Source organism: Trachinotus anak, unplaced genomic scaffold (genome assembly GCF_046630095.1).
Source record: "Trachinotus anak isolate AG129_WGS33_773 ecotype Australia unplaced genomic scaffold, CSIRO_AGI_Tana_v1 ptg000012l, whole genome shotgun sequence".
Taxonomy (NCBI): domain Eukaryota; kingdom Metazoa; phylum Chordata; class Actinopteri; order Carangiformes; family Carangidae; genus Trachinotus; species Trachinotus anak.
In genome coordinates this window covers 7,090,885-7,118,851 of record NW_027273863.1, presented here as the reverse complement: position 1 = coordinate 7,118,851, position 27,967 = coordinate 7,090,885, and the positions used below count along the sequence as shown (strand labels likewise).

Genomic DNA, 27,967 nt, shown 5'->3' with positions numbered 1-27,967 from the left:
ATGGTGCGGTTACATGGTGCAGTTATCTACTATTTGACAGCACATTGACAGCCTGATAAAGTCCAAGTGATAGAATTGTTGTGAATGTAGATTAAAGGAAATGGTTCAATATCACATTCTGGTGACAGGGTTTTGTTTGACTATTTACTTCAGTAAAGAGAAGAATAATAAAGTAAAAAACAATGGCTATAGAAATATTAATGGATGATGCCACTGGGGGATAAAATATTGGCCAACTATAAATGTATAGACTCACCACTGAGTACCAAAACACATAATAATGCCTTATGCGCTGATTTATGACCTTACCATTAAACTGAAGGCACATTGATAAATGCTGAATAACTTGTGAACTTCCTGTCTGCCTTGTTCTGTCTCCCTCCACCCCCTCTTCTACATAAAAGGAGGAGGGGTTGGAGGACAGGGATCAACTCAGCAGACTCTTGAGACTGTGTACACTGAGACTCAGCAGCCAGTACTGCAGAGGACTTAACTACCAGAGGAGCTGACTGGAGCTTCTGGATCTCAGTTCTGGAGCTTTTTTACTTTGACACCAGTGCCAGAGAGGACTGCTGCTGTTGGAGATGACTGGACTGTCACTGCAGGAACAGCATCCTTCCACTTTGGGAACTCTTCTCTGTCCTGGAGGCTTGAGGGTAACTGGGTCTCTGATCTAAGACGCACAAACGTTGGAGAATTTCTACCTCATTCAGGAGTTAGGTAAGTAAGAATTTAAACTGTAGTGGCTGGATAACTTTAGGGACTGTATGAAAATTATTGTGTTGGGGAGCTGGGGCTCACTTCAACAAGGCCCTTCCAGAGTTATCTTTTTCTTTTTCCTTGAATCTTCATCATAGACTAAAAAAAACTGCAAAACCATCCCCACAACATTTAAAAATGATGTAACAGGGTTTAACTTCTACAACCTGTTTAATCACATACCTCTATTTAAACCGTAGTTTCTTAATGGAACCTCTAATGTACAACAATAATGTACACATTAATAAACCACAGAACTGTTGTCTTCTGAATATAGAAAAGTGCACCCTTATAAACCATGAAAAACCATGTCAAAGGTATCTTTTTAAGAAAGGCAAAGGAAGGCTGAAATTATAAAAATAAAAGACCCTACCCTGCTCTCCCAAAATTAGACTACCCTAATTTCAGCAAAAAGAGAAATACCTTCCATCTTTTAAACCCCAGCTCATCCCCTAATATGTTTTTGTATAGTCCCTGAATTGAAATTATTTATGTTACTGGAGGGTGGGTGTGTGGATCTTTATTGTGAGTTTTTAGTGAGTTTATATTGAGACAAGACAAGCTGAGAGCTTAAGTCACATAATAAGTCCTGGAGCCTAATATCCCCACTAGACAGGGCGGTTGTTTGATTTCATATGGTTAAATAACATTCCTGGTAACAGACACATGACAGGCCTACAGACAACACTTTCTTGGACTTTGTGTTCCAGGTGCATTCAAAGAGGATCAGCTGCAGCCCTGTTGAATGAAAGCCATTTTCATAACAAACTCCAGGATGAAGACTCATCTCCTTTGTTTGGAGTTACTCCTCTTGGTTGGTCACATCCTTGTGGCCAGTGGGCAGCTGGAGCCAAAGAAACAAGTACCCCAGGACCCTATTACTGTCACCCAGAGACCTGGGCTTGTCGAGAGGGATGTGCAGGGTCCAGTGAGGTCCAACATCACCATGCCCCGTCGCCGGCTACCTCCAATGTGCACCGGACCCACAGAAATCCGTGACACCTTTAAGTACATTAACACAGTGGTGTCCTGTCTGGTGTTTGTTGTCGGTATTATTGGTAATTCGACTCTTCTGAGGATCATCTATAAGAATAAGTGCATGCGTAACGGGCCAAATATCCTGATCGCCAGCCTGGCACTTGGAGACCTGCTGCACATCATTATTGGCATTCCCATTAATGTTTACAAGGTAAGTCAATGCGCAGAATAGGGCAGACTAAAAAAACCTATACTTTACAGACCTAATAACAGGTTTAAAATGATTTTCTGCTGAACATTACCTTTACTTTCACTGAATTTAAAACTCCATTAGCTTTCACAGCAATTTTTGTTGCACTCTTATTGTGTGTAATGTTCCTCTGAAGTTTATTAAAATAACTTTTTATGGCCATATGCAAATATTTAGCTGCATATTGGGCTTAAAACCCTCAACACACACGGATATGAGAGCACACACATACACACTCTTGAAAGAGGGCCTCCAAGTAGTTCTTACATGTTATTACTCTACTGGATCCTGAGCCCCTCTATATCCCTTGTGTCTTTGGCCTTTTATTATCTGTTGGGCTCATTTTGTGTGTGTATGTGTGTGAGGGGGAGAGAGAGAGAAAGAGAGAAAGGGGACCAAAGTGTCTGTATATTTGGGTAAGGGGGCAAGCATGTTAAAACAACTGGTCATGGTTACATACCAGAGCAGAGACAGGAGAAACAGAGTGGTATGGGGAAAGACAGGGCCACATGTGATTTCTAAAGATCTACACTCACATTCCAAAAGCTCATCTAAGGCAGGCATAAATCGTCCAACATTGTACAGGTTTAGCAGAGTTTTTGTTGTTTTCCATATGGTGCTACGCATAACCTAGGATAACTCTGTGGGTTACAGGTCAAACAGAGGCCTCATTGTGTTTGCAACAAATTACCAAAACTAACCTGAAAGGAAGCAAAAAAAAAAAAAAAAAAACATTCCCTGAAGTTCACAGAAAAACTCATAACTTCAGGGTCATGCACAAATTTCTGAGGCTGAGAACAACATGGAGCCAGACAATTTGCTTCAGTCCTTACCATGGTTTAACTCTTGTCTGTCTCTGTCTCTTTCCAGCTTCTCGCTGAAGACTGGCCATTCGGGGTGACTCTGTGTAAGCTGGTGCCGTTTGTCCAGAAAGCATCAGTGGGGATCACAGTGCTGAGTCTGTGTGCTCTGAGTATTGACAGGTAAATACAGCTGCAAACAATGGGGTATGGCTGGGGTATTGTTAAGTGCTTTAAATGATTGATAGACTAGAAAAATGCTATATAAATACAATCCATTTTTTATTTACCACTGGACAATCCAAACTCCCCCCTCCTCTGATGTTGGCCTCTGTTGTGACCTCTTAACACTGCTATAGTGAGGGATTACAGAATCATTGTCAGGCTTGACTTTGGACCTGACCTTTGACCTCCTCTATCTTTGTCTTATTCTACTGTCAACTACACTGTGAGCTACGAATGAAAATTAAATTTCTATTAAAATTAAGTTATTTTTAATCTTATCATCTTCAGGATTTTGCTTGATATAGTGCTACATATAATGCATAGTGTAGTGTTAGTTTTCAAAAAAGCTAAAATGTATGTTTCAGTTTTGTCAGTAAGAATAAAAGATGTGTAATACTCAATCTCAGAATTAAACTAAGATAGATCCTGTTAAGGTTTCTGAGAGTTAGTCGGACATCAAATCTGTTACACTCTAAAATGAAGTTAGGAAAAATAAATAAATAAATAAATAAATTTTTCGACACTTTGGAAAATGAGCTGTTTCAGTTTCCTGTCAAGAATGAAATGTGGGGATCAATTCTTGTTTCTGTACAGTAAATTTGAAGCTAACACCAGGAGATGGCTAGCTTAGCTTAGCACAAAGACTGGAAGCAAAGGAAAACAGTTAGCCTGGCTCTGTCTAAAGGTATCAAATCTGCCTACCAGCACCTCTAAAACCCATTAATTAGCATGTTGTATCTCCTTTATTTAATCCATTCAAAAACCAAACAGTACAGTAACAACACAGTTATCTTACAGCTAACTATAAGCTAACCAGCTGCTAGCTCTAGCCACTTATTAACTGTACAGAAATGTTAGCTGTATTGAGCTAGCCTAACTCTGAGCAGGAAAGTGTATAAACGCATTTACCAAAGAATTAAACTATTTCTCTAACTAATGTTAAATGGTTTCTGAGGTGATTGCATTTGTGATGGATCCTCAGGTATCGTGCCGTGGCCTCATGGAGCCGCATCAAAGGGATTGGAGTTCCAAAGTGGATGGCTACTGAGATAGTGCTCATATGGATATTATCCATCATCCTGGCCGTGCCAGAGGCAATAGCCTTCGACATGATCACCATGGACTACAAAGGAGAACAGCTGAGGATCTGTTTGCTGCACCCCATGCAGAAAACTGAATTTATGAGGGTGAGTTGAAACACACAGACTGTCAGAGGGCCATAAGTTTCAGTTTCAGTCAGTTTCCGTTTTGTGTTATTATTATTTATTTATTTATTTTTATTTTTATATTTTTATTATTGTTGTTATTGACATACAGTTCCATTGTTTTGGCAAAAGTAAAAAAAAAAGATAGGATGAGATATAGATAAAATATTTATTTATAAGAATGAGTATTTATGTCTAAAAGTAAAAGTGACTACTGTATACAACAGAATTGCATATTGGGTATGTGTAGCAGTCATGGTTGATGGTGCATTTTTTTATGTAAGCAGTTAATTAACAGTAGACAGTGCAAGCAAGCAAGTAAGCAAATATGTAATGTGAAATATTTAGATATGTGACTTAAGATGCCTCATGGCCTGGTGGTAATAACTCATTAAGTTTGGTGGAATGTGCTTCACACAATTAAGTGTGGAGACAAATAGTATGTGTTGATTCAGCTGCACATGCTGCACACCTGCACATGCACATATTGTACATACTGACACATACAGACACATACAGAGATGCAGATGTGCATCAGGGTTAAAGAAAGTTTACAGAAAATAAAGCACTGGAGAAAAGACAGCACATATTAAGAGTTATTGCTCTTGGCTGACAACATACTGCAGTGTTTGTGAATATGTGCGTCTATGTGTTCATGTTTCATCCATTTGCCTTAAAATAACAACAATGAACAGGTTTAATTCCACTGAGGTACCTTTGATGAATGGGTTTTTAAAGTAAGTCTACAATACTGAATCTGAGACACACCCTTGAGTCCCCCGCTCTGCTCCATGTCAGACAGCACATACCTGACACTGAATTTATGTCTGACGTGTTTCACCTTTAATCTCAAGTACAGATGTTTCTGCATATTCCAATGCCGTTCTCCTAATTTCTCCATAGTTTTATAAATCAGCAAAGGACTGGTGGCTGTTCAGTGCATATTTCTGCTTACCGTTGGCCTGCACTGCTATTTTCTACACCCTGATGACCTGTGAGATGCTGAGGAAGAAGAATGGAGTCCAGATCGCCCTTAGTGATCACCTCAAACAGGTTTGATGATGGTATTAATTTTATTTGGCCAATCTGTTTTTATATTGATGGTGTATAATTAAAGTGTGATACTACCTAACAAAACAATTCAAACATTTACAGAAAAGCTAAGGCAAGTTATGGCTTTTACGCACTAACCTTACTGCAGTTTGACTTGAGACTTTTTGATTTTCCACTTAAGTGTATTTTATTTATGATCACAAATCTTTCCACTTTCAAAAAAAAAATTTCCAATGATATGAGACTGCTTCACTACAGCCAGAATTTCACCACAGCTATTTCAGTGCCAAACTGTCAAAACATTGTGTTACTACACAGTGATATATGGGTGTTTGTGTGTTCAGCGGAGGGAGGTGGCAAAGACAGTGTTCTGTCTGGTTCTGGTCTTTGCTCTGTGCTGGCTGCCGCTCCACCTCAGCCGTATCCTGAAGCTGACCATTTACGATGAGAAAGACCCAAACCGCTGTGAACTTCTCAGGTTTGGAATCAAATACATTTCCCACAATGCACAGAAAAAGTAGAGTTGACAAGATCATTTACAGGAAAACTGAATCCCCATCCACCAAGGAAGACTGATGTGTCTCTGTAACCTTTTAGTTTCTTTTTGGTGTTGGACTACATTGGCATCAACATGGCATCCGTCAACTCCTGTATCAACCCCATCGCCCTCTACATGGTTAGCAAGCGCTTCAAGAACTGCTTCAGGGTAAGCAACTCAGCTGCAATGTGCTACGTGCAAAGTAAAAATGTATTATTATTTTTGTTTTCTTGCTGAGTATCAAATGAGAAGATTGATGCCACTCTCATGTTTGTATGTAGCCAATGTCAACTGTTGGCTAGCTTAGGTTGGCATGAAGACAGGGACAGAAACAGCTAGCCTAGCCTTCTCCGAAGATTATAAAGTCTGCCTAACAGTATCTTTAAAGCCTGGTAAATAACCCAATAAATCTCATTTATATATTCTGTACAAATAAAGTGTAAAGACAACATGTTGGTTACATGAAGGGTTATATAGCAATTTCTTGGCCAGGGCAGGAAGGTAAGTAGGTTACTTTATTTGTACCCATAGGTAAATTTGGTTTGCAGTAAAAAGCGTCATCAGTCTTACACATACACATTTAATACACAGTACAGACAACAAAAAATCAAAATAAATGGAATAAATAAATTAATTAAATATTACTTCTATGCAGCGTTGCTACAACCTATTCACATGAGTGATGGATGCTGGAACAAAGGTCTTTTCATATCGTTTTGTTCTGCACATTGGGACTATGAACCTTCGTCCAGAGGGAAGAAGCTCAAATTCACTCTTTACAGAGTGTGAGTCATCATGTAGTCGTCAGGATCTTCTTGTGCCAAGCTAAGCTAACCGGCCGTTAGACAAAGCTTGATGTTGAACAGATAGACATGAGAGTGGTATCAATCTTTTTATCTAACTCTTGACAAAAAAGTAAAAAAGCCCATTCCCTAGAAATATTAGTCAAGTCACAACAAAAAAAGGAACTACTGGTTTGTTTTCTCTCTTTCACCAAGCTGTGAATACTGTCATACTCTTATCTCTCAGGCCGCCCCATACAGTCTTTCTTACCACTATTTTTTCCTGCTCTAGTCCTGCCTGTGCTGCTGGTGCCTACCGGCTGAGATGCTGATGGATGAAAAGCAGTCGTGCATGAAGCTGAAAGTCACCGAACGACCCTCTGACCAGAGCAACTCCCGCATGACCAACAAATCTACAACTACAGCCTGAGGAGAGGACTAGAAGTGAGAAATTGGGAGATATGATGAAAAAAAAAACAGCAAAATATTGAAGTATGGCTGACTGAATGTGAATAAGTGCCCATTCTTGCTTCATCTACAACATCATATGGAGTCTCCTTCATCTCCTAACAGACGTCCCTTTACCCTTATGGGGCGCTTAACACTCTCTCTGTCCAAGAGGAAATAAGTATCAGTGCACTTCAAAAAACTGTATTCTTGGATAACAAGTGTGAGATGTATGAAGCAGGCAAACCGGTGTTAATAACACCAAATAGCTGAGCGGGGGCGAAGTTCAGCACAAGTATTATGTAAAATTAGCAAATTAGCGACAGCTCATCTGGCTCACTGCCTGGATAGTGAATGATACTTTGATGCTATGAATCTTGCGACAAGTTCTGCATTGCATATTAAATTGTATTACTGTATATATTCTGACTATATTCAAGTGTGATGCTGTTTTATGAATTGCTACCACACACTGCAGCAGCTTGGAAAAAGTTAAACCAATTTAATGCTCTTGTTTTTTTTTTGGTTTTTTTTGTATGTATGTCCTTTAAAATATATGTGAGCATTTTGCATACTTTATCATTTGTCACATTAGTGACTTTATATGTATTGTCATTTTCTCCCACCAGTTACCGAACTACTGATGTTGTGTGTTTAGGGCTGTGTACCCCTTCAGCTATTGTATTATACTGTTCAATATCGAGCCTGTTCATGAGGCTTTTTGTGTTTCGTGACTGTATTTGCTCAACATTGTCTTAAGCCGACTTGTACCTCAGCTGGTATGACAAGAGGTAGCATGTCTTTTTGCAATAAATAAAATATAATAAATATAATAAATTAGAAACTAGTCAATAATGTACTTTTCTTTTAAGAAAAGCATCGATTTTCTAGTCATTATCTGTTCAGACATAACCATTCATAACTACATGGCTGTCAATCTTTTAGCTTTGTCTGTCATTGTGGCCTGACTCTGTGTGTGTGTGTGTGTGTGTGTGTGTGTGTGTGTGTGCACATTTGCGCGTGTGGTTTTGATTTAAGTGTGACTGCAGGCGGCATCATGTGATGGTAAATGCTAACAGAGAACATTACTGTGATCTCTTTATTTTTCTCCCCATTCCTCCACTCCAAACACACACACACACACACACACACACACACACACTGAGCTCTGACCTGGGAATGTTCCTTCAGGCTAAACCAGTGTCATGCATGTCACATTAGCTGTGAATGAAGCTCTCTGTCCTGTGATCTCTCACCGCCCCTCCTTGACTTATCTCCCATCCGATCTCCTTGCCTTTACTCTCTCTTCTTTTTCTGCATGTTTTTTCTTGTTTTTCTTTTTTACATCTTCTCTTTCCTCTATCCCTGTTTCCCTACCCTATCTCTCTGCAGTTCTGTCTCCACTCCACCCTGTAACCCCTCTGCCTCTGTTCTTCCATTATGGTTTCAAACAATTCAGTGTGGTTTGACATTAAATCAAACCCACCGGTGGTGTAAGCAGCCCTAACTGAAAGAAATCACATTCAGTACATTCCTCCCTAAATTATCTCCTTTTCTATTCCCAGCGAATCTGCTTGCAGATACTGGCACTGGCCCTCCACTGGTACGATGCATTGTCCTTAAAGATCCCTGCAACGGTAAAATCACAAAAATTGCAAAGAGAGTTAATGTTGTACCGTGAGTTACTTACTGTCTATAAATCAAAGTCTAATTAGCTAAGGGTCAATTTAGAGTCTGTTTGAAATTAAAATCTTTTATTGGCCCTGGCAAGTGTGACTTATGGTTATTTAGGCGGCAGTAAAAGCAGCTGTAATCTATCACAGAGCTCATGCTAACAGTAAAAAGACTCCGTAGGTTAACCTGTATCTAAGAGGCTATTTGTACGTTTTTCCACCAAACATGGTTTCTTGATGGGAGCCGGTGATACTGATTGTTGCTTGACAAGAGCTTTCGCCATTGTTAAATTTACAAGACTAGAGGTTAAAATTGGAGGCTGCAGTGAGTCATTACCGAAATGTGACAAGATGGGTTAGGGCTTGCTGGTTAGCATGCTAACATAAGTAGAAGAAAGTGATAGAAACAAGAGTTATTGAGGCATTGAGGGATGTTGTGCTTGTGAATAAAGGAATGAAGTTTAATGATGGACTCACACCATTCCCTCTAGACTGGTACAGTAAGTGAACAGCTATTAATGCTAACGCTGGCTATGTTGCAATAGAAAAACGTACAAATAGTTCCTTTAAAGTAGCTATTGGCTATTACAAATAGAAGCATTTGAAGGAGGTGTAAGCTATTGGTTATTGGCTTTGCTGTTGGTACACAGCCAGTGTTAGCATCATAGCTGTTTACTTACCAGTCTTGGCAAGAGCTTCATCGTTGCATTCACAAGACAGGAAGTTATAATATGCCGTCAGACTGGAAATTATCAGAAAGTGACGAGACAGTCCAACTAGGCCAGGGCTAGCTGGTTAGCTATAGCATGCTAACTTTATGCTAACTTCAGAACAAGACAAGAAGTTACAGAAATAGAAGCAAAACAAGAGGGATGTTTTCCACCACTGGAGACAGCTCTTGGCAAGTAAAGGAATGAAGTTTGATGTTGAGCTTGCAATGTTTCTTCTAGACTCGTAGGCAAACAGTTGTTAATGCTTATGTTGGATATGTAGCAATAGCTAAACTTACAAATAGCTCCTTTAAGGGAATGGTTTCACACTTTGGAAATACATTTGCTTACTTCATGAAAGATTAGCCAGTTAGCTACGCATTGAGACTGAATAAAAGGGGGAACAGCCAGCCTGAAGGAAAGAAAATCTACCTGTGAACTTCCTGTGCTAAGCTAAGCTAACTGCCTGCTGGTGGTAGCTTCATATTAGTCCTAAGGTAAAGTGGTATAGAACCCTGTCAAGCATATTTAGCTAAATGTTAAACTATTCCTTTAAGGGCAATTATAAAAAGAAAAAGAAAAAAAAAGATACTACTGACTTTACTTTTTCTTTACCTAGATTTGAAAATTGTAATGATGGTAGGCAGATTTTTAGGCCTGCACGCCGGTGACAGCCAGAGCCGGAGGCATTATGTTTTCAGGTTGTCCTTCCATCTGTCTCATTCTTGTGAACGTGATATCTCAGAAATGCCTCGACAGAACTTCTTAAAATTTGGCAAAAAACGTTAATTAGGACTCAAAGATGAACTTATTAGAATTTGGTGACCAAGGGTCAAAGGTCAAGGTCACTATGACCTCACAAAACACGTTTCTGGTCATAACACACAAATTCATACACTGATAAAGACACAATTTAACTGAAATGTCTATAAGGATAAAAATAAGTGATAACATTTTACATCCAAATGGTCAAAGGTCAATTTCAGTGTGACATCAAAATGTTGTGCAAAAACACCTCTGGCTATTATTCAATGCTGTAACTCAGAAAGGAGAGATTGTGACCATATTTCCTGCAACTTCACTGGTTGGCGGAGGCATACAAGTGCAAAGCGGTAAATCTAGATCCCTTTGTACAGATACAAGGAACTCTCAACAAGAAAATAAATAAGCATATTTCCCAAAATGTCAAACTAATGGTTTGTGTGTAAATATAGACAAGATTCAGTTTAAATCATTCATCCATTTCATCTTATGTGCAGCTGTAACTTTCCATCTAGACTTCAATGCAATTAGTGGACGACATCATAGAGGAGTAAACCTCTCTACGGTTCACTTGCAGCTAACAATGCTTCAGCAGTCTATTGTAGAGAGTTAATGTCACCTTTTATTGCTATTAGGAGCCAGAAAATGAAGATTAAACTTGCAGCAGATTGATGCCTAAAGGTTAATGAGAGAAAGTGCCCTGTTTAGTAATAAAAACTACTGTAAACCTTTGGCAAACTCATCATGTTAGCTTGACTGGAAGCTTCTTTTCACTCAACCAAGACTGTGGACTTTTCTTTTATTAACTCCACTGAACTCTGGATGGAACGCCGAGGCTGTGTGTCTTTCTCATTACGTACAGACACACACACTGCCTCTCCAAACGGGAACACACACACATACGTGCAGTACGTTTGAACACCACATATGCACAAACAGACCCAGACATACAAGCACGCACAATTCATTTTTGCCTCCCCACAGTTTTAGAAGCCAGCAGAAAGTGCTGGAACGTGGCTGGACTGGAGGGTTGATAGTTTTGGGTCTGGATCTCAGGGGTTGGGGTGTGAACAGACCTGGTTTGGCTCCTCTCCGCTCTCTCTGTCTCCAAACATTCTTTCACATTTTTCTATCCTTTTTGCGCCATTTTGCATATTTACACAGCATGTTCAGCAGGTCGGTGCCAGCAAACTGCATTCAAAAACAATTTGCAGTATTTATATGAGCATGATGTTTTGCTAACTTTCAACTAGCCACTTTTCTTAAGCTTTTGGTGCACACTGAATTGTCATGCTTTTCATTTAAGCTGATATATAGCTGTTTCTGTTATCCTGTATTTTCCTCTACCTTCTCTGGCTGTCACACCTGTCTTTTGATCTCATCTGAATACACTGCTTCTGACAGAAATTTAATAATTTAAGAGCATATGCACAAGTGTTGCTGTATAAGACTTGCTGGATTCCTTCTTAGTTTTTGAACATTTCTTCTGGATTGATAGCACAAGGAGATCTTTAACACAGCGTAGCATAGCTTCTACTAACATTTGGGAAGAACAAAGAAAATATGCTTTCGTTGTGAGTGTGAAAGTCTGTCTGTGTTTAGCCTGTGTGTCGTTCAGCCATGGAAAGACTTCAAGGGAAAAATGCTGAACCAAACTCACACTAAGACCCTTACACTGTCCATGAGAACACAGAACAAAGGTATGTCAGCTGGAGTCCCTGTCAATGCATGTGCGAGTGTGGCCATATGCAAGAGAGTGTACATGTGTGCATCGCTGCATTTTTGTCTAATCCCATGTGCTGTTTTCCTTCACACATCATTGATTTCACACTTAATGGAATGGTTGATAAATGACACAAAAACACAACTCATCACTCACTTTCACAGATGTACAAATGTCACACACACGCACGCACACACACACACACACACACACACAGTGAAGCAGCAGAAGGTAAGCAGATGAGGCCAGCAGAAGGAACTCATCAGACTGACGAACCACAGACTCTGGAGCTCTTCTTTCATCTATTTCCCCCCTAGTTCTCCATCAGGGGGCATTCAAACTTTATGTCACAGTCCTACACTGTTAGTGTCCCTCCTTTTTATTGCTTGTCTTACAATGTGATGACAAATCTATACAGGCCAGAGTACAAGATCAACAATGATTTATCAGCTGCAGACACACACATGGTTGGCAGATTGGTCAGAGTCAAATACCTTCACGCCAGGTGAATGTCCAGCTATTCGGAGTTTGTCTTGGAGGTCAAATGTGTGAAAATAAAGCCATATCCATACAGTATAACAAACATATAGTATTAGGGCTGAAACTAATGATCATCATTGTTATTCTATTGTCATTATCATCTGGCAATTATTTTCTCAGATAATCATTTACTCGAAACAATATTAGAAAAAAGAAAAGAAAAAAGCCTGTCATAGTTCTCCAGATTCCAAAGTGACGTTTTCAAATTCCTTGTTTTACCTGATAAAAACCCAAAGATATGATAGTCAGTAAAAAAAAAACTACATGTTTACATTTGATAAGCTGGAGCCCATGAAGTTTTTACATTTTTAACAGAACTGTTGTCGTCTGCATCGTCACCTTTATGAACCAAAGTGCAAGTAAAAATTGTCTTCGATGTAGATATAAATATGAGGCTAAGAAATGCTTAAATTCAATATAAATTTCGGATGAGAGTCAGAGAAAGAGGGAGTCAGACTAACCTACCTTCAGCCAGAAGAAAATTTACAGTACCCTTCCAATTTTGTCTTCACTCTCTCTCCCTCTAGGAATTTTTGTACGATCCCTAATCGTTTCAGCTTTACCCTGTATGCATGTGAATTACTTGCCTGACTGGTCCCTGGGGTAATTACGTTATATTATCTTAATTAGAAAAACGTGCTTCTGTACCTGGTTTCAAACAATGAATAAAGATAAACTTAACACAACATTTTTGTGATTATCACATAAACTAAAACTAATTATATCTTAAATTAGATCACCTCCCAATAACAATACTATTCATCATCTCTTTCTCAAGCACACACACATATTGTTACAATCAAACCCTGCCCTCTGCTACTTTATAAAAACATTATGGGAGTTAACCTTATTTTTCAGCCAAACCAGCACATTCTTGAAGTTGCCTGCTGTTGCAGAAGTGAGGAAAAAAAAAAAAGAAATGAGAGGCCAAAGGGGAGTCTTGATTTATTCTGCCTTATCAGTCCAACTCCACCTCCTGATGTGGAATGTATACGGTTCACATAAAAGGTAGAAAACTCTAATAAAAAATGCTGCTGTTCCTTGGACATGTTTCAAGGAAGCAAACTCCTCCAAACCTAATTCTCTCATAAATTTGATTCTACGACATTCATAAATACAACACTATTTCTAAATCTGCCAGTCTTATAGTATTACATGTGACTTTCTTCTCATAGATCATGGAGTCTCAATTAATAGTGGGTTTTGTGAAAGAACTGATCACACTACGTATTCCATTTTTATTTATGTGTTTGTGTACAAATGAGGGTTGCGCACAGCAAGCTAGTTTCTCTCTAAATGAAGGTCACAGAGTTTGTAGTAGTTCAACCACCAGAGCAGGGAGAGTACACAGGGACAGCAGGAGTGGCTGCAGAGGGCCCCGTTCCCAACAGCTGTGGTGACAGTGATCAGGTAAACATGTACAAGACCTCTGAGTGTCCCTGAACAACACTCTGGATGGTTGATTGTATCAGTTTCTGTGCCATTTGTTGTTTATTAAAAAAAGAGAGAATAAGGTAAGTCAATGACAACAATCTGACTTGTCAAGGGTGTTGGTGCAAAGTTTTGCCACTAGGGAGCATCAGGGACTGGATAAAGGACAAGCTTATGCTCTTCTCAGTGTGTGTGTCTGCCCATGTGTCTGTCTGCAAGCCTTTATGTGTACGTGTATATTGTTTGTCTCTACTTTTCAGCCTATATCTATAGCATCTATACCTGTAACATTAACTGTAGGTGTCAAATAGAGCTTTATAATGTTTAAAATCCTACTCAGTTTAGTTGAAGCAGTCCTGATGATTTAATGATATTTAGTGAGATCATCAGACACGTCCACTGGCTGTCCACCCTCATATAAACTGCCGGGCTGTTTGCAGATCAGTCGCTTGCCTCTCTGCTGCTTTACATTGCAAATACGCCCGTGTTTACATTTGCTCCACACTGACAATGGTCACTATGGGTTACCTTGACTCACAACACAGGTAACCAATCAGAACTCACAGGGGGGGCAGTTCTCTGGAAAAAGAAGAGGAAGCAAGGACTGACAAGGACTGAAGGCAACAAGAAAAAAAAAAAATCAACACGAGCTACACTGATCTTAAGTCTGTGTGGCACCTCCTCTGGTGACTAGAAGTCCGCAAAAGGAAACTGATCCCAGGTCAGGTCTGTAAACAGATCAAGGTTTTGTGTTTGCCAGAAGGGATGAGAACAATTTCCGTTTCTCTCTTGGATCCTCCAGGCGGTTGCTGCCTTGCCACATACAGACACATGCTATAAACACAAGGTAAGCCTAAAGCTTTGTACTCTGTTTAACAGACGCATTACGCTTTGTAGTAAAAAATACTTCATACAACAAAAGACAAAGCAGTTAGCTCTTCGTGCGACTGTATGTTGCATGACATGTGCTGAAGGGAAAGTGAAAGTATTTTTTCAGAGAGTGTGTGTGAGTTTCAGAGCATGGCTGTTTGACACTTTTTAAACACTCTGTCAGAAAATGTTTATTTGAAAAAAAAACAGTTTATAATTTACTTTAAATGACAGCTAAACCACACGCACACACACACACACACACACACACACAAGGATTGTTGTGAAAACAGAGGTGTGTTGTGACCTCCTCCTCCATTCCCCCGATTCCCAATCTCCTCCTCTCCCTTACACACTCAAACACACACACAGAAACACACACACACACACACACACACCATATTTCACTGTGTTCATTTAACAAGGCCCGGTTACCCCAAGCAACAAGAAGAGCTTATCACCGCCTCCCTCACTTGCCATACTGTTATCAGCCTGGCCTAGTTCACACACACATACACACTCTCTGCCCCTCTCTGTCAAACACACCCGCGCTCGTTCTATCTCAGTCGTTGAGTCTCTGTCTCTCTCTCTCACACACACACACACACACACACACACGCGTACAAACTGGGGAATGAATGTTATGGGGGCTTATCAGTGTCCTTAGGGGTCTGGCAGACACTTCACAGACTCAGATCCCTGTGCCAAGGCCACAGAGACAAACATATGTGACCAGAGTGCTGATGAACAAAGCCTCTATACTGTTAGAGAGTCTTCTATAGAAGCAGTGCGCTCCAGGGCAACACTAACAATGAACATATGAACTTGGCACGATGACAGGCAGCAGCAGCTACGAGTCAAAGAAAGTACAAGCTCAAAAATACAGATGTTCTGCTCGCCTGTGACATCAGGTCAGTGACCTTTTAAGATCCTGTTCACGTCTACAAAATGCAACCTGAATACCTCATGTTTTATATTAACTCAACAATTCAATTAAACTTTATTTATATAACACATTTCATACAAACCAATAAAATAAAAAAAAGCAATAAAATGGTAAAAACTAATTTAAAAAAGCAATAAATCATAATAAGATAAAACAAACACAAGTGATAAAAATAACCATGAAAAACAGTGGTTAAGGCCGTAATATTACTGCAAATTAAAAGCCTGAATAAAAAGATATGGCTTTAGTTTCCTTTTAAAAATACCAAACAAGGTTGCCATTGTAACATCCAGAGGCTGTGTGTTCCGCAGGTCAAGGGCATAAAAACAGAGAGCAGCCTCTCTGGTACTTTTATGGGACACATGTGGAACATTTAAAAGAAAAGGTGTGAAGGACCTTAGTGATCTGGCTGGAGCATCAACTGAAAAAAGATCTCTGATGTAGAGAGGTGTAAGGTCATTTAAAGCTTCATGTACAAGCAAAAGAACTTTACAATCAGATGCAGGTAACCAGCAGAGTGTCTTAAGCAGCGGGATAATGTTCTGGACTGCCTGCCATTTACATAAAGACTATTTAGGTAATCTGCAAAAAGGGAAAAGGGAAACACAGCGACCTGCCTGACAATCAGGATAGAGTACAGAGCAGGTCAGACCCGCCCCTCACTCCTCCTCAGCTCCACCTTCTCCTTCAAATATGGTTTCTTCTGGTTTCAAAAAACCAAGATGGCGATGGACAAATAACAAACTTGGGGCTTCAAAATGGCTTCAAAAGTTCACAAACCAATGGGGGACGTCACAGTGGGTTGCCACTGGATCTAAACGGCTTGTAATGAATGAATGAATGAAGGAGTATTTCAGCATTAAAAAAGGCTGGACTTGTGTTTTATTCTCTTTGGTGAGACCACCAAACACTGAGTGGAGTTTTTCTCTTGCTGCTCTGGGTCCTATTAAAAGGTTCTCAGTTTTTTTATTAATTTCGTTTGAAAGGTTTTTGTCCATCCACACAGTAATGTCTGTGAGACAGGCAATAAGAGTGTGCTGTGCACTGGGGTCATTTGGCAAAACAGAGATGTACCATTGTGTGTAATCAGCATAAAAATGGTAATTGTACAACATTCACTGCCACTAAAATAATCATGGCAGCTTGCTACACTGTTCATCCAGAGCCTGATTTTCAGGTTAGGCAGTGGAAAGTAGCTATTAGCTTGAACAAACAACTTGACAAGAAAACACAGTCAGAGTAGGTGTATGAAAAAATCTGTTTATGTTATTTCATTTAAAGATATCCGTGATTTACAGTAGATGAAAAACGTCTCTTCTTGTGTTGCAACTACTGATTATTTTCTCAGAAAATAGTTTCAAAAATGTGAAAAATATGTTCTTGAGCTCAGGGTGGTATCTTCAAGTTGCTTGTTTTGTCCAACCAAAAGTCTATAACTCAACTTACAGAAAGCTAAGAAAACCGGACACTATTCACATTTAAGTTGATTGGCTAATCAATCAACAAATACTTTAGCTTTAATAAAAAAAAAATTAAGCATTGGATACTGAATACAAAACATTAGTGAAAAAATTGACAATTTCTCGTCACTGCCTCGAAAAGCTTACTATGCTTCAAAGAGTAAACTCGTCCCATGTCTCTCGTGTCCTGCGTAAATCATTGAGCGCCAAATGACTGCACACATCATAGGAAGTGGAAAATGAGAGGGCCATTGCTGGCAGACATGTTGGCCGTGGTTTGGCACAGGAATTCAGGAAGTGGTGCCTCCTAACTGAGCAGTGCTTCCTGTGTGATAACTGACCCAAACATGTTGTGCCTCTATTATACACACATAAAGACAAAGAAGCGCACATTCCCCTTCTGTTTGACAGCTGGGGTATAAAAGATATGAAAAACTATACCGAGGCTTTTCAGCCAAACTGAGGATTAATGGGATTAAAATGTAGGAGCTCGGTCATTAGAATGAACTCCTTGGAAGCTATTTGTTCGCGGCGTGAGATTTATGGTAAACAAAACCTAAATGCTGGTGTGATCTTCTACCGAAAGGAGCGGACGGTAAGTGCAGGTGTGTTATATGTGAGACTTGTGAGGGGGAGACTATTATGCAACAGCAAAAGAAGAGCTGAACTAAATTGATTGACTTCACTTTTAATCTGAGAATAACTTAAACATGGAGGACAGAGGAGCAGGGATGGTTTGCAGACTCAGGCAGGAAAATAAAAGAGAGAACTGAGACTGATTAAATGGAATTAACAGTGACGTGACAGCCAGAGAACAAGAGAGGAGGGAAAGAAAAACAAGTGAGGAGGAGAGACTGAAAGGGGGAGTAACCGAGAGGAGTTTCTTTGTAGCTTTGTTCTCAGTGACCACTTCACAGTCATGTTGTAAGGAATGTGCACACAAGGGCCCTGAAACCTTGAACGTTGCGCAAAGACATGATGTTTCAAGCTCAACACCAGCTGCCTCCCCCCTATTCGTACCACACACACACACACACAAACACACAGAGCCCAGGCACACATTGCAGTGCAAACGCTTCCTTCCTGTTGCTGGTTCAGCCTCTTTTAGAAGCAAGATAAGAGCAAAAGAATGAGATATATGAAAGAGGGAAGCAAACTGTGCTGTTTTCGCAGTGTCTCCGATCAGACTGACCACATTTCTTTATTTGGATATTTCATTAAAAAGTCTGACTTCCCCTGGCTGCCGTTGTGGTACTCGCACCGTGTGTTTCCCCTCACCTCACACACATTTGCTCTTGTTTCTCCTTCTCTGGTAGGTTCCTTTCAGACCACAGGACAGTTTAGCAGCCCCCACTTCCTCATCGAGACTCAAAGCAGAACGAGCGAACATGAGTTTCCTGTGACGCCCCTGTGGCTCAGGTCAATTAGTTTACTCACATCACTCTTCCACTGTTGAGTTACCCTGCTTAGAGAGACACCGGCCTCATCACTTCCCAGGGGAAGCTCATCTGGCAGATCTACACTGACGGCCATCGGGGGAAAAAAACTGGATCTGTTTTGGACACAAAAACACACCAGACCTGTTCAGATATTAAGCAGAGGAAAGCTGTGATGCTGTTTTCACACAGTTAAAGTTGTGTGTGTGTGTGTTTGGGATATTAAGCCATGCTACAGCAGTCAGAGCTCATCTTTGACTTTGCCAGCGACCATGTTAACCTATCGCAGGTGAGTAAATGTTGTGTCTTGGTGTGTGCTGGAAGAGAGCTGTGATGCATGACAAATTCCTAAGTAATGTGAGAATAAACTGTAATCTAATGCGATCTAATCTGATTTCCTCTTTGTGCGTGTCGAAGCAGAGTCTGAGGACTCTGACACAATTAATGCAATCTCATGTAATGTCTTTTGTGTGTGTTGCAGCTGGGGGGTCACTCAGATTACCCTGCGGTGATTGTAGAGCAGGTTCCTCATCCGCACCTGCTGTCATATGCAGGTCTAGCGTGTGAACAGTCACAGACAGAGGAGGATCACCAGCAGCTGCTCAAAGGTCAGTGCACACAACACACACACACACACACACACACACACACACACACACACACACACACACACACACACACACACACACACACACACACGCTCCAGCCACTCTTTACCTGTCACACTCACGTTTCATGATCACCTGCCGTCTGCTAGTGCGTGATAATGGTTTATTAAATGGTGCAACCTTTGCTCTTAAGTTTCTATTAAAAAGTAACACTCACAGGTCACACCAGGTATTAAAGAAAAGCCAAGGCCTGCACATGCGCAGTTGCAACCCACTCGCACATGGACCACCCTCCGCAAAAATTCAGGAAGTGAAACAAAACATTCCTGGCTTGTGCCTGGGAAAGACAGTTAATTAATCACATTAGGATGTAGACGTGGTCAACACGGGCTACAGCACACATGCTATAGCTTGTTCCTCACCAGTGCTGGGAATTAAAAGTAAGTCCTATCGCGGTATCCGGTTGTTTTTCCGATATTGTTCTGGTTGGAGGGAGCAGTTGAAAGTTGGGCATGGCGGGGCTCGGTGAACTTAGCTAACGGTAGCAGCAGCAGCAGAGCAGCACTCACAGCCAGACATGAATTAGTTACTCCACCACTACAACCTTTCGACTTCAGCAGCCCACCTGCTGCGCCTCTTTCAGCGCGGCCAGTTGTTTTGGCAGGTCTGTAGCTGCTTTGCTCGGCCTCTGAAGGTGTTGCGAGCTCACGGCAAACAGCTGTTAGCTAGTAGGTGTTTTGTGGCTCACCGCCGCAGCCTGGTCACGTCACAGAACAGCCGACTCCTCTCAGATAATGTTGTGCCTGAGGGACATGTGTGTAGCTGATACATGTGGCGGATCACACAGTCTCACAGCTGCACAGATTGTTTCATGTGGAGGTGACAGCTCACGTAGATATGAGCCTTTATTTACCTGTGCACAGGCGTTTATTGGGTGAGGTTCGTCTGTGCTGGCTGGAGCCAAAGACAAGTAACCAAAAAGAAAATGTTGCTCTATCATCTGTGGGGGTCCTTAAAGGGTCATGTCAGCCTAAATACAAAAAAACAAAAACATCTTCTCTTACCTGGAGCACAGTGATTCCCAGCCAGAGGACTACTGCAGTTACCTGTAGCAATACTTTGCAGGAGCCAGATGATAATATGAGCTATTAAGAATATTTAATTTGTTAATATAGCATGGGGCAGTCTCCCACTAACTGTGTAGTGACAGAAAAATCAAAATAGAAAACTAAGAGCAGTGGATAGATAAATGTTTGCAATGCCCAGCAGCTGCGACTCCAGGTGTAGTAGTACAATGCAACCTTCTTCAACCTTGTTAAAAAACAAACAAACCCTAAACTCTGCCAATTACTGGATCACTGCGTCTTGTATGAGTTTGTATGTGCAGTCACTGCTGTCTCTGCCATGAATTGCTATTGAACAATTCCAGGAAAGCCCATCCCATCTACTGAGGGGGCTCAGTGAGGGGGTGCTTGAACCTATCTGATAAGGCTGCAGGATTAATGTCACACAACTGAGTTGTAATCACTTCTCTGGTGGGGTCTGGTCATGTAGACAGTTTTGTTTAAATGCCCAGGTTTTCAGACATCTGTCACGTAAATGTCTGCTGTTTGAATTTCATTTGTGGTGCTTATAACTGGGGACAGATGATAAGAAAAAAAATGTCTATAATGACAAATGTAATTCTATTGCAAAATAAGTTTATATCATAACGTAGTATGTTTTCTGAAAGATTAACTCAGACTTTGTTAGCAGAAGAAATAACTGGACAGGAATGTCTGTTTTTGACTAATTTAGCATTGAAAACATTACATTTAAAAGTTTCAACAGCAACATTTAAAAACGACCTGGTTGCTTTAGATAACAAGCAGATATTTTGACATACAGTGAGGTCCAAAAGTCTGAGACCACTTCCCCATAATGGTTATAGCAGGAAAAGCACAGGTGTTTCTAGTAACATGAACAAAGTGTCTGGGGGTGACCGGGTGAGTCAACACCAGGACCCTGAAACTGAAGCAGCTAAATGGAAATCCAGTCGTCATTTATTTTGTTCTTTACACCTGTGTTTTTCCCACTGTAACATGTCAATATGTCTGTTCCCAGACCTGGTTTTCAACAGTTGTCAGGTGAACTACTTCCTACAGAAGTAATAGTCCCTAATAAAATGGTTTACATTGTGTTCTGTTGATCATCCAGGTCAGCAGGACATTGTCTGTGGAAAGATGTGTTGCTGTTTAGTCCTTTGAATATAGATTTGAAATTGGAATAAGACTTTGAGCACCACAAATTTAATTTGTTGTATTGTACGGCAGCAGAGGCACATATCTTAAAGTTAAAAATGTCTGCATTGCTAGATGTCACTACAGGAGAGATTTTATTTTCCTAATTTAGGTGAGCCGACCTTTTCAGTCCATCTTGATCCTCAGTGTTTCAGTGTGTTTTGATAATACCCTCCTCCTAAAAGCCGCTCTCGTCCACTTGCTGAAAGCGTTTTTATGTGTTACTCCCTCCTCTGTAGTGGAGCCATGTGAGAGTGGAGAAGAAGAGACCATGGAGACGCTGGTTGCTGCTGACTCGCTTCTCAACATGGACTGTTCTGACACCCTGTCCCTGGAACAACACTACTGTAAGCACACACGCACCAGCAGACACACACCTGAGTTAACATTGGTCATATGCGCACTAACAGAGTGAAGATGCCCCCGCGAAACCTCGCCCCCTCAGCTTTTTGATGTAGGACATGTTTGACTGTGGGATGTTATTTTTAGACATGACGGTCGCAGTGCTGCTCTCTTTCATTACATCTGTTTATGCCCCCTGCAGCCCAGACCTTCTTACCATCACTGGGTGATGTCATCACTGCTCCTGTTACCCAGGTGACTGTGTCAGCAGAGGGGATTGTGGGACCTGTTGACCAGTCACAGTGGCACTCGTTGCACACAGAGAAGCCTGCGGCGCAGCTGCAGTCAAAAAAGAGAGGTCAGTCATGTAATTGCTCTTATCAGGAAGTAAATTATAGCTGGTGTGGTTCTATTAAATATTACATGTCTGTATTCTTCATCTACTCAGGTAGAAAACCTCGACATCGGAGAGCAGAGTCTCCCACACCAGACATTACGGTGAAAAAGGACAAATACAACAAAGGTATTGTCTCACAAAAACATCAATTAAAGTGATAGGTCTGGTTATTTTATGTGGGGTTGTGTGAGGCAGTCATGCATAGTCAGTGTGCATAGTCTGCCAGTAAGGAGAGGCAGCAAAGAGCAGCGGCTCACTAGCGGAGAGATCTGCTGCTGTACACGGGGCCACAGTGTTTTAGAAGCTTATAAAAGACGGCCACTGAAACAATCCAATATCTGTTTAAATGAACACTTCATTTAGAATACTTCCAGCACTTTATTTAAGAAACTGATGAGAAAAGATATTTGGGGATTCACTATGAAAAGCAGGGGGCATCCTTTACACTCAAAATGGCCATTACTTGAGGCTTTTTTTTTTTTTTTTTAATCATTCAAAACAAGTGTAATGGCACATTATAGTGTCAGTTTATAGAGCAGTTATTTTATGACTATTTTACACAACATAATCATTTACATCAAACATTTTTACAAACTGATTCCCCATATCCATTAATTCTTCATATGATGAAATCTTGATCATTTCACCAGTCCAGTCCTTTGCAGTGGAACATTTAGGTTCTTGCAGTTGTGCAGTGTAAGTTTTGCCACTGAAATAACTTTTAAAACATTGAATTTGATATTTGTTATATTAGTTACCATTGTCTTATTGCCAAGGATACAAAGCAGTGGATGTAGGAGCAGAGTGAAACCCAGACAATTCTCCAACATCTCCAGGATTTTACATCATAATAGCTGAACCATGGAACACAATATGTGCCCAGCTCACTTCACCTCCAGCATCAATTGCTATCAGTAACTCCTATTTTGTGAAATCTAGTTGGTGTCCAATAATGTCTAATATCTGTTTATAGTGAATACATTTCCCTCTGACTTCTCTGATGTTTTTCCCACAGTTAATATAATATCCGACCTCTCCTTATCTTCATCATCAGTTACAAGGTCGTTCTGCGATATTATTTGGAGATTATTGCAGGAATCACCTGTGGACTCTTTGAACAGTTTGTAAAAACACTGAAGCTCAGTGAACTTCCAGAGGTAATGAGAAGCTCTCAGTTAGAGGGTTACTCAGTGATTCACTGTTCTTCAGTGTGCTACCTCAGTGATGAATATAATTATATTTCCCCTGAAGATCCAGATTTGACATAGATATCCCTTTTTCATACAAATCACTGAGTCTGTTTACTCCCTCGGGCTGCCATTGTTTCCAGTGTTGTAGGGTTATTCCAGAGTGAGGAGTACGACTGGTGTAAATGTTCTACAAGCTTCATGGGTTGTAGTCCACACACTCCGTCAGTGAGGCAGCAGGGGATCTTGATCTTTCTTGAAATTGATTGATTGATTTACTTTATTGTCCACTAATCTTTGATGTTTCCCAAAGAAAGAACTATAAAAAGACATACAATCCACATAACAAAACACACCATTAAAAACATACAACATTTACAACATACAATAATGCAAATGAGCGGGTAGCAGGAGATAAGTTAAGTACATTTTCTTTCCAGAGAGCAAATTGAATAAGATAACAAGACAAGTAACAAGTGTTACTTGGTGCAGTCATTTTGATTGTGAAAGGACAGGATGGTTATCATCAGCACTGCAAGGGCGTAGCCTGTTTTCATGTTGCACCATGCACAGGCGTAGAGGAAAAAAAACAATAGCAACCGCTGTGAACAGTGAAAAATCACAAACAAACAAACAAACAGCAAGAGAAGCTCAAGGTCAGCAGCTGAGCCTGGTTTGGTTATTTTGAAAACTAGATTATCGGCCCTGACATCCGGAAAACCTCATCCTCCTTTGTCCCTGTCCATACACATCTTACTCATTTTGATTCTGGGCTTTGTTTTATCCCATAGAAAGTCACAGATAATGTTACTGTACTGCTTATAAATCATACCAGGGGTAAATATACTACCATGTCTAAATAAAGCCATAAGGTATGTTAATGTAAAAGTCAGGAATGACAAAGCCAGCATTTAAACAGATGGATGGAGGCGGCAATGTTACAAATTCCATGTCTGAAAGGGGCTTAAGATGGCTCACAGGGGATCAGTCTCATTTATGACATAGCTTTTTCAGAAGTAATTTTCCATGTGGCATCTTCGTCTTTCCCTCTCCATTATGTTTCCTGTGTTTGTGCTTCAGGAGGAAACACACTGTACCTGTGGCAGTTCCTTATGGAGTTACTGCAGGATCGACAGGTCTGCCCCCGCTACATCAAATGGACTAATCCCCATGCAGGGATCTTCAAGCTGGTCAACTCGAAAGCTGTGGCTAAACTCTGGGGCAAACACAAGAACAAGCCAGATATGAATTATGAGACCATGGGCAGAGCACTCAGGTACACAACACTCAAAAATGACATCATTGCACGTTGATAGTTTTCATGCTCTTATCCTTACTGTGATGAAGGCAGATGTTCCACAGTAATAATTGACTGCATTTTTTTTTTCATGAGCATTTCAATGAGAATTAAACACTAAATTCTTACATGTGTTTCCCAAAGCAGCACATGTGCATGTTGTTAGGAGCCTTTGAACGTTGGATTTCTGTGGTGCTGAAGAGAATGCTGAACAACACTTTCATGTAACATGGCTTATTTAACTGGCTGCAAAATAGTGTCAGATATTAAAAATACATAAATAACAAAGAGTAAGTTTTGTAAACCACACCACAGAAACAGCTGCCACTTCACTGACTATCTCTAATTTATGACAGAACAAATGAATAAAACCAGTTCTTCATAAAAGTGTTGCGGTCAGTACTGTAATTATTGCTGTTACATGACATAGGTTGGCAGATGTAAATAAGTCAGTGGATACACAATCTACAGCTAATTTGGCCCAAATGAATAGTTGCTCAATTTATTTGTATGTTATCTTCTTATTTTATATGTATTAATCATTCTACTCAACAGAGCGGGTCAGTGATCATGATAAAAGTGAAGACTTAGAAAAGGATAAAAACTTAAATGAAACATGTAGGTTTAGGTTCCCCCTGTGAGTTTTAGAGCTTCTTAAGACGCTCCTGGCTCTCCTCTCTGTGAAACGATTTCTTAAGCTCGAGAGCGTTTGTAAGATGGATTTTACGATCATCTATGGGAAACACGGCCCTGATGATTTAAAGTGTCTGGTTTGGATCAGATACGATGCTTGGTTTGTGTTTGTTAATGCTGGATGTTTGTGTTCATGTAGGTACTACTACCAGAGGGGGATACTGAACAAGGTTGAGGGCCAGCGACTCGTCTACCAGTTCACCTCTCTGCCCAAAGACATGATTTATATCACAGATGGAGACGGCACCAAAGAAGAAGATGATGATCACGACGACAATAGCGGCAACGATGAGGGTGTGAGCGACGACTCTGACGACAGCGCGATATCTTCTAGTGACCAGTCGGTGGAGGATGAAGATTCCCACCCACCGCAAAAGAAGACGTCACCTAGTAGCTCTGTCCGAGCCCCAGCCACCCAGCGAACCAGGCCGGCTCCCAGGCCATCAGGCCAGCGTGACACCGTCCTGCGGCCTGCCAGCACCAGCCTGATCCAGGAGCAGCATTTGCCCATTGTGTCTGCTGAGATGCTGCGGACACTCCAGAACCTGGAGAAAGTCCAGTCCCTGCAGCCCACGGGTCACGCCTCAGTCTTCAAAACGGCTCAGCTGCTGGGGAGCCTGTACGAGCGACAGGCTGCGGCTGTGGTGGCTGTGGACAGTGAGGGTGCACCTGAGACACAAGATAAGAAGTCACACGGAGGGCAGAAGACTTCACAAGTAGAGACTCCGCAGCTGGTGCCTTTAACTAGCTCTGACCAATAGAACAGACCAATCTACCACCAAAATACACACATACACTCCACTGACTCAGGACCAGTTACAGAGCTGCACTTTGCTGTGGCAGTGTCTTCACACCAGGGCCTTTATTTTGTAAATGTGTCAGAGTGGGATTATTGATCTAGGATTATTTTTGTATTTTAGATTTCTTTTTTTATAAGTTGGTAACAAAGGTAATTCTAGATCAGTCTTTTCTTACTGACATCTGGGTTGGGAGAAAATTGGCAGGAACCAAAATCTCACAGCATTGAGCAGTTTCTACGTTCTAAGTAGACAGGCAGACTATAAAAACTCATGTCCTTTATTTCAGCCTCCTGTTATTATCTGTATCTCTTAACTATACACAACACCAAAGACAGACATGCACTGGAATCAGCCTCTCTGCACCTTCTGCAGACACCCCCGCTCCTTGCACCTCAGCTCCAGTATCATGGAGCTAATTATCTTATCAGCACACTGTGCTCTCCTTCTCTGCCTTTACTCTCTCTCTTTTTTTTATTGCCACATGCTGAACCATTCCTCTGCCTTGATGCACTATTACCCCTGCTGTATGTTTATTCTCTTAAGTGCCTGAAGATCTTAAACCATCCTGTCCCTGCTTCCGCTGTTCCTGGTGATCATGAGGTTATTGAGGGAAAACATTCCATATTATTGCTATTATTTTTTATGATTACTGAATTATGTTTGTATTGTGAAATGTTGAAAACAAGGGATCACTGTATTTCTAGAATAGGAATTTAGCACTGCTGCTCTCTATAGCTGAAGTATGTACACAGTGGACCTGCCTATGACAATCGCCAGTGAAATGGTCTCATAGCCTTTTACTTCAGCCACCGTCAGAGTAGCCTTTCTGCAATGCACATATTCTGTGTAGTTACAACACATATATACATTAATTGCTTATCTGGACTTTTAAAGCATATCTTTGTGTATTGTGTGTTATATACTGTATGCTTGTGAACATGCTTGACTTTGTGCCTTGTTGCCATTTTCTCCCTCAGGTTTGTAAAAATTTGTTTTGCTGCACAAATGATATACTCTATGCAAGGAGTAGAACAGCTGGCCATTTGCAATGAAGTAATGTTAAGTTCAGTGTTTTCTTTGCAGTTGATCTTGGTCTCTCCTCACAAAGCCAGCTGACAAAGTTCACCTGACTTCAAATGAAAACCAAGCTTGTAAGATTTAGGCTGTGAAGGTTAAGTTGGTTAGGAGATGTTTAGAACTGTGCCTTTACCCCCCAGGAAAACCCCTATGCAAAACTGTTTTCACTTTATTACTGAGTAAAACGTTTATTTTGAAATCCCCTCACTTTGCTTTGTCTGGAGGTGTCTTGATAATGTAAGTTTTTTATTGATGCAGATTTGTAAGCTTGTAGCAGAGGGAGAGGTGGAGTTTCTGTTGCTTTTCTTGTTGTGTTTGCTGTCATGCAGTCCTGAGGTGTTGAAAAGATAATGGTCAATATAAAATAAACTTAATTTTGTCATCATCTGCGTGAAATTCATCCTTGCTCATTTATTCACCCACCGTTGGTTTACTAGTGTCTCTGGTGAAAGTCCATTTGCCCAGTCATTTTTATTCTACCATACAATTCTACTGCACCACAGAGGGAAATACATTCCCGCTGCATTTACAACTATAGTCACTCCTCCACTTGCAAAACATGTATTCAGGCTGCAGAATATGGTGCATCGTTATGGTTGAAGCTGCCAAGGATAAAATTTGCTACAACATTAAAATGCTGCCTCCACATTACTGCATTAGAGCTAATAATCCAATAGTTTAATGTTTATAACTGACATT

General features: G+C 40.7%; 2 protein-coding genes across 4 annotated transcripts; both read left to right on the top strand.

The window, feature by feature from the left end:
- Positions 1-455: 455 nt before the first annotated feature.
- On the top strand, positions 456-7,884 carry ednrba (endothelin receptor Ba). The gene is made up of 8 exons (XM_071490305.1): positions 456-720; positions 1,470-1,948; positions 2,858-2,970; positions 3,995-4,199; positions 5,121-5,270; positions 5,615-5,748; positions 5,868-5,976; positions 6,883-7,884. Exons 2-8 carry the CDS (start codon positions 1,505-1,507, stop codon positions 7,018-7,020), a joined length of 1,293 nt encoding a protein of 430 aa, XP_071346406.1. The 5' UTR covers positions 456-720; positions 1,470-1,504; the 3' UTR covers positions 7,021-7,884.
- A 6,575-nt stretch (positions 7,885-14,459) lies between these two features.
- On the top strand, positions 14,460-27,653 carry LOC139628553 (ETS-related transcription factor Elf-1-like). Of its 3 annotated transcripts, none has more exons than XM_071490302.1 (8): positions 14,460-14,723; positions 18,469-18,877; positions 19,070-19,196; positions 21,715-21,822; positions 22,020-22,175; positions 22,266-22,340; positions 24,482-24,677; positions 25,531-27,653. In XM_071490302.1, the coding sequence occupies exons 2-8, from the start codon at positions 18,818-18,820 to the stop codon at positions 26,150-26,152; spliced, it is 1,344 nt and encodes a 447-aa protein (XP_071346403.1). In that variant the 5' UTR covers positions 14,460-14,723; positions 18,469-18,817; the 3' UTR covers positions 26,153-27,653. The 3 variants fall into 3 exon arrangements, with proteins under 3 accessions (XP_071346403.1, XP_071346404.1, XP_071346405.1); XM_071490303.1 differs by lacking the exon at positions 14,460-14,723 and adding an exon at positions 17,518-17,747; XM_071490304.1 differs by lacking the exons at positions 14,460-14,723; positions 18,469-18,877; positions 19,070-19,196 and adding an exon at positions 19,495-19,636.
- Positions 27,654-27,967: the final 314 nt, after the last annotated feature.

Bases quoted from the DNA above. Each gene is read 5' to 3' on its own strand.
- ednrba (XM_071490305.1), top strand. From the start codon at position 1,505: ATGAAAGCCATTTTCATAACAAACTCCAGGATGAAGACTCATCTCCTT. The intron at 1,949-2,857 runs GTAAGTCAATGC...GTCTCTTTCCAG, and splicing joins TTCCCATTAATGTTTACAAG to CTTCTCGCTGAAGACTGGCC. The intron at 5,977-6,882 runs GTAAGCAACTCA...TTCCTGCTCTAG, and splicing joins GCTTCAAGAACTGCTTCAGG to TCCTGCCTGTGCTGCTGGTG.
- LOC139628553 (XM_071490302.1), top strand. From the start codon at position 18,818: ATGCTACAGCAGTCAGAGCTCATCTTTGACTTTGCCAGCGACCATGTT. The intron at 19,197-21,714 runs GTCAGTGCACAC...CCTCCTCTGTAG, and splicing joins TCACCAGCAGCTGCTCAAAG to TGGAGCCATGTGAGAGTGGA. The intron at 21,823-22,019 runs GTAAGCACACAC...TGCCCCCTGCAG, and splicing joins GTCCCTGGAACAACACTACT to CCCAGACCTTCTTACCATCA.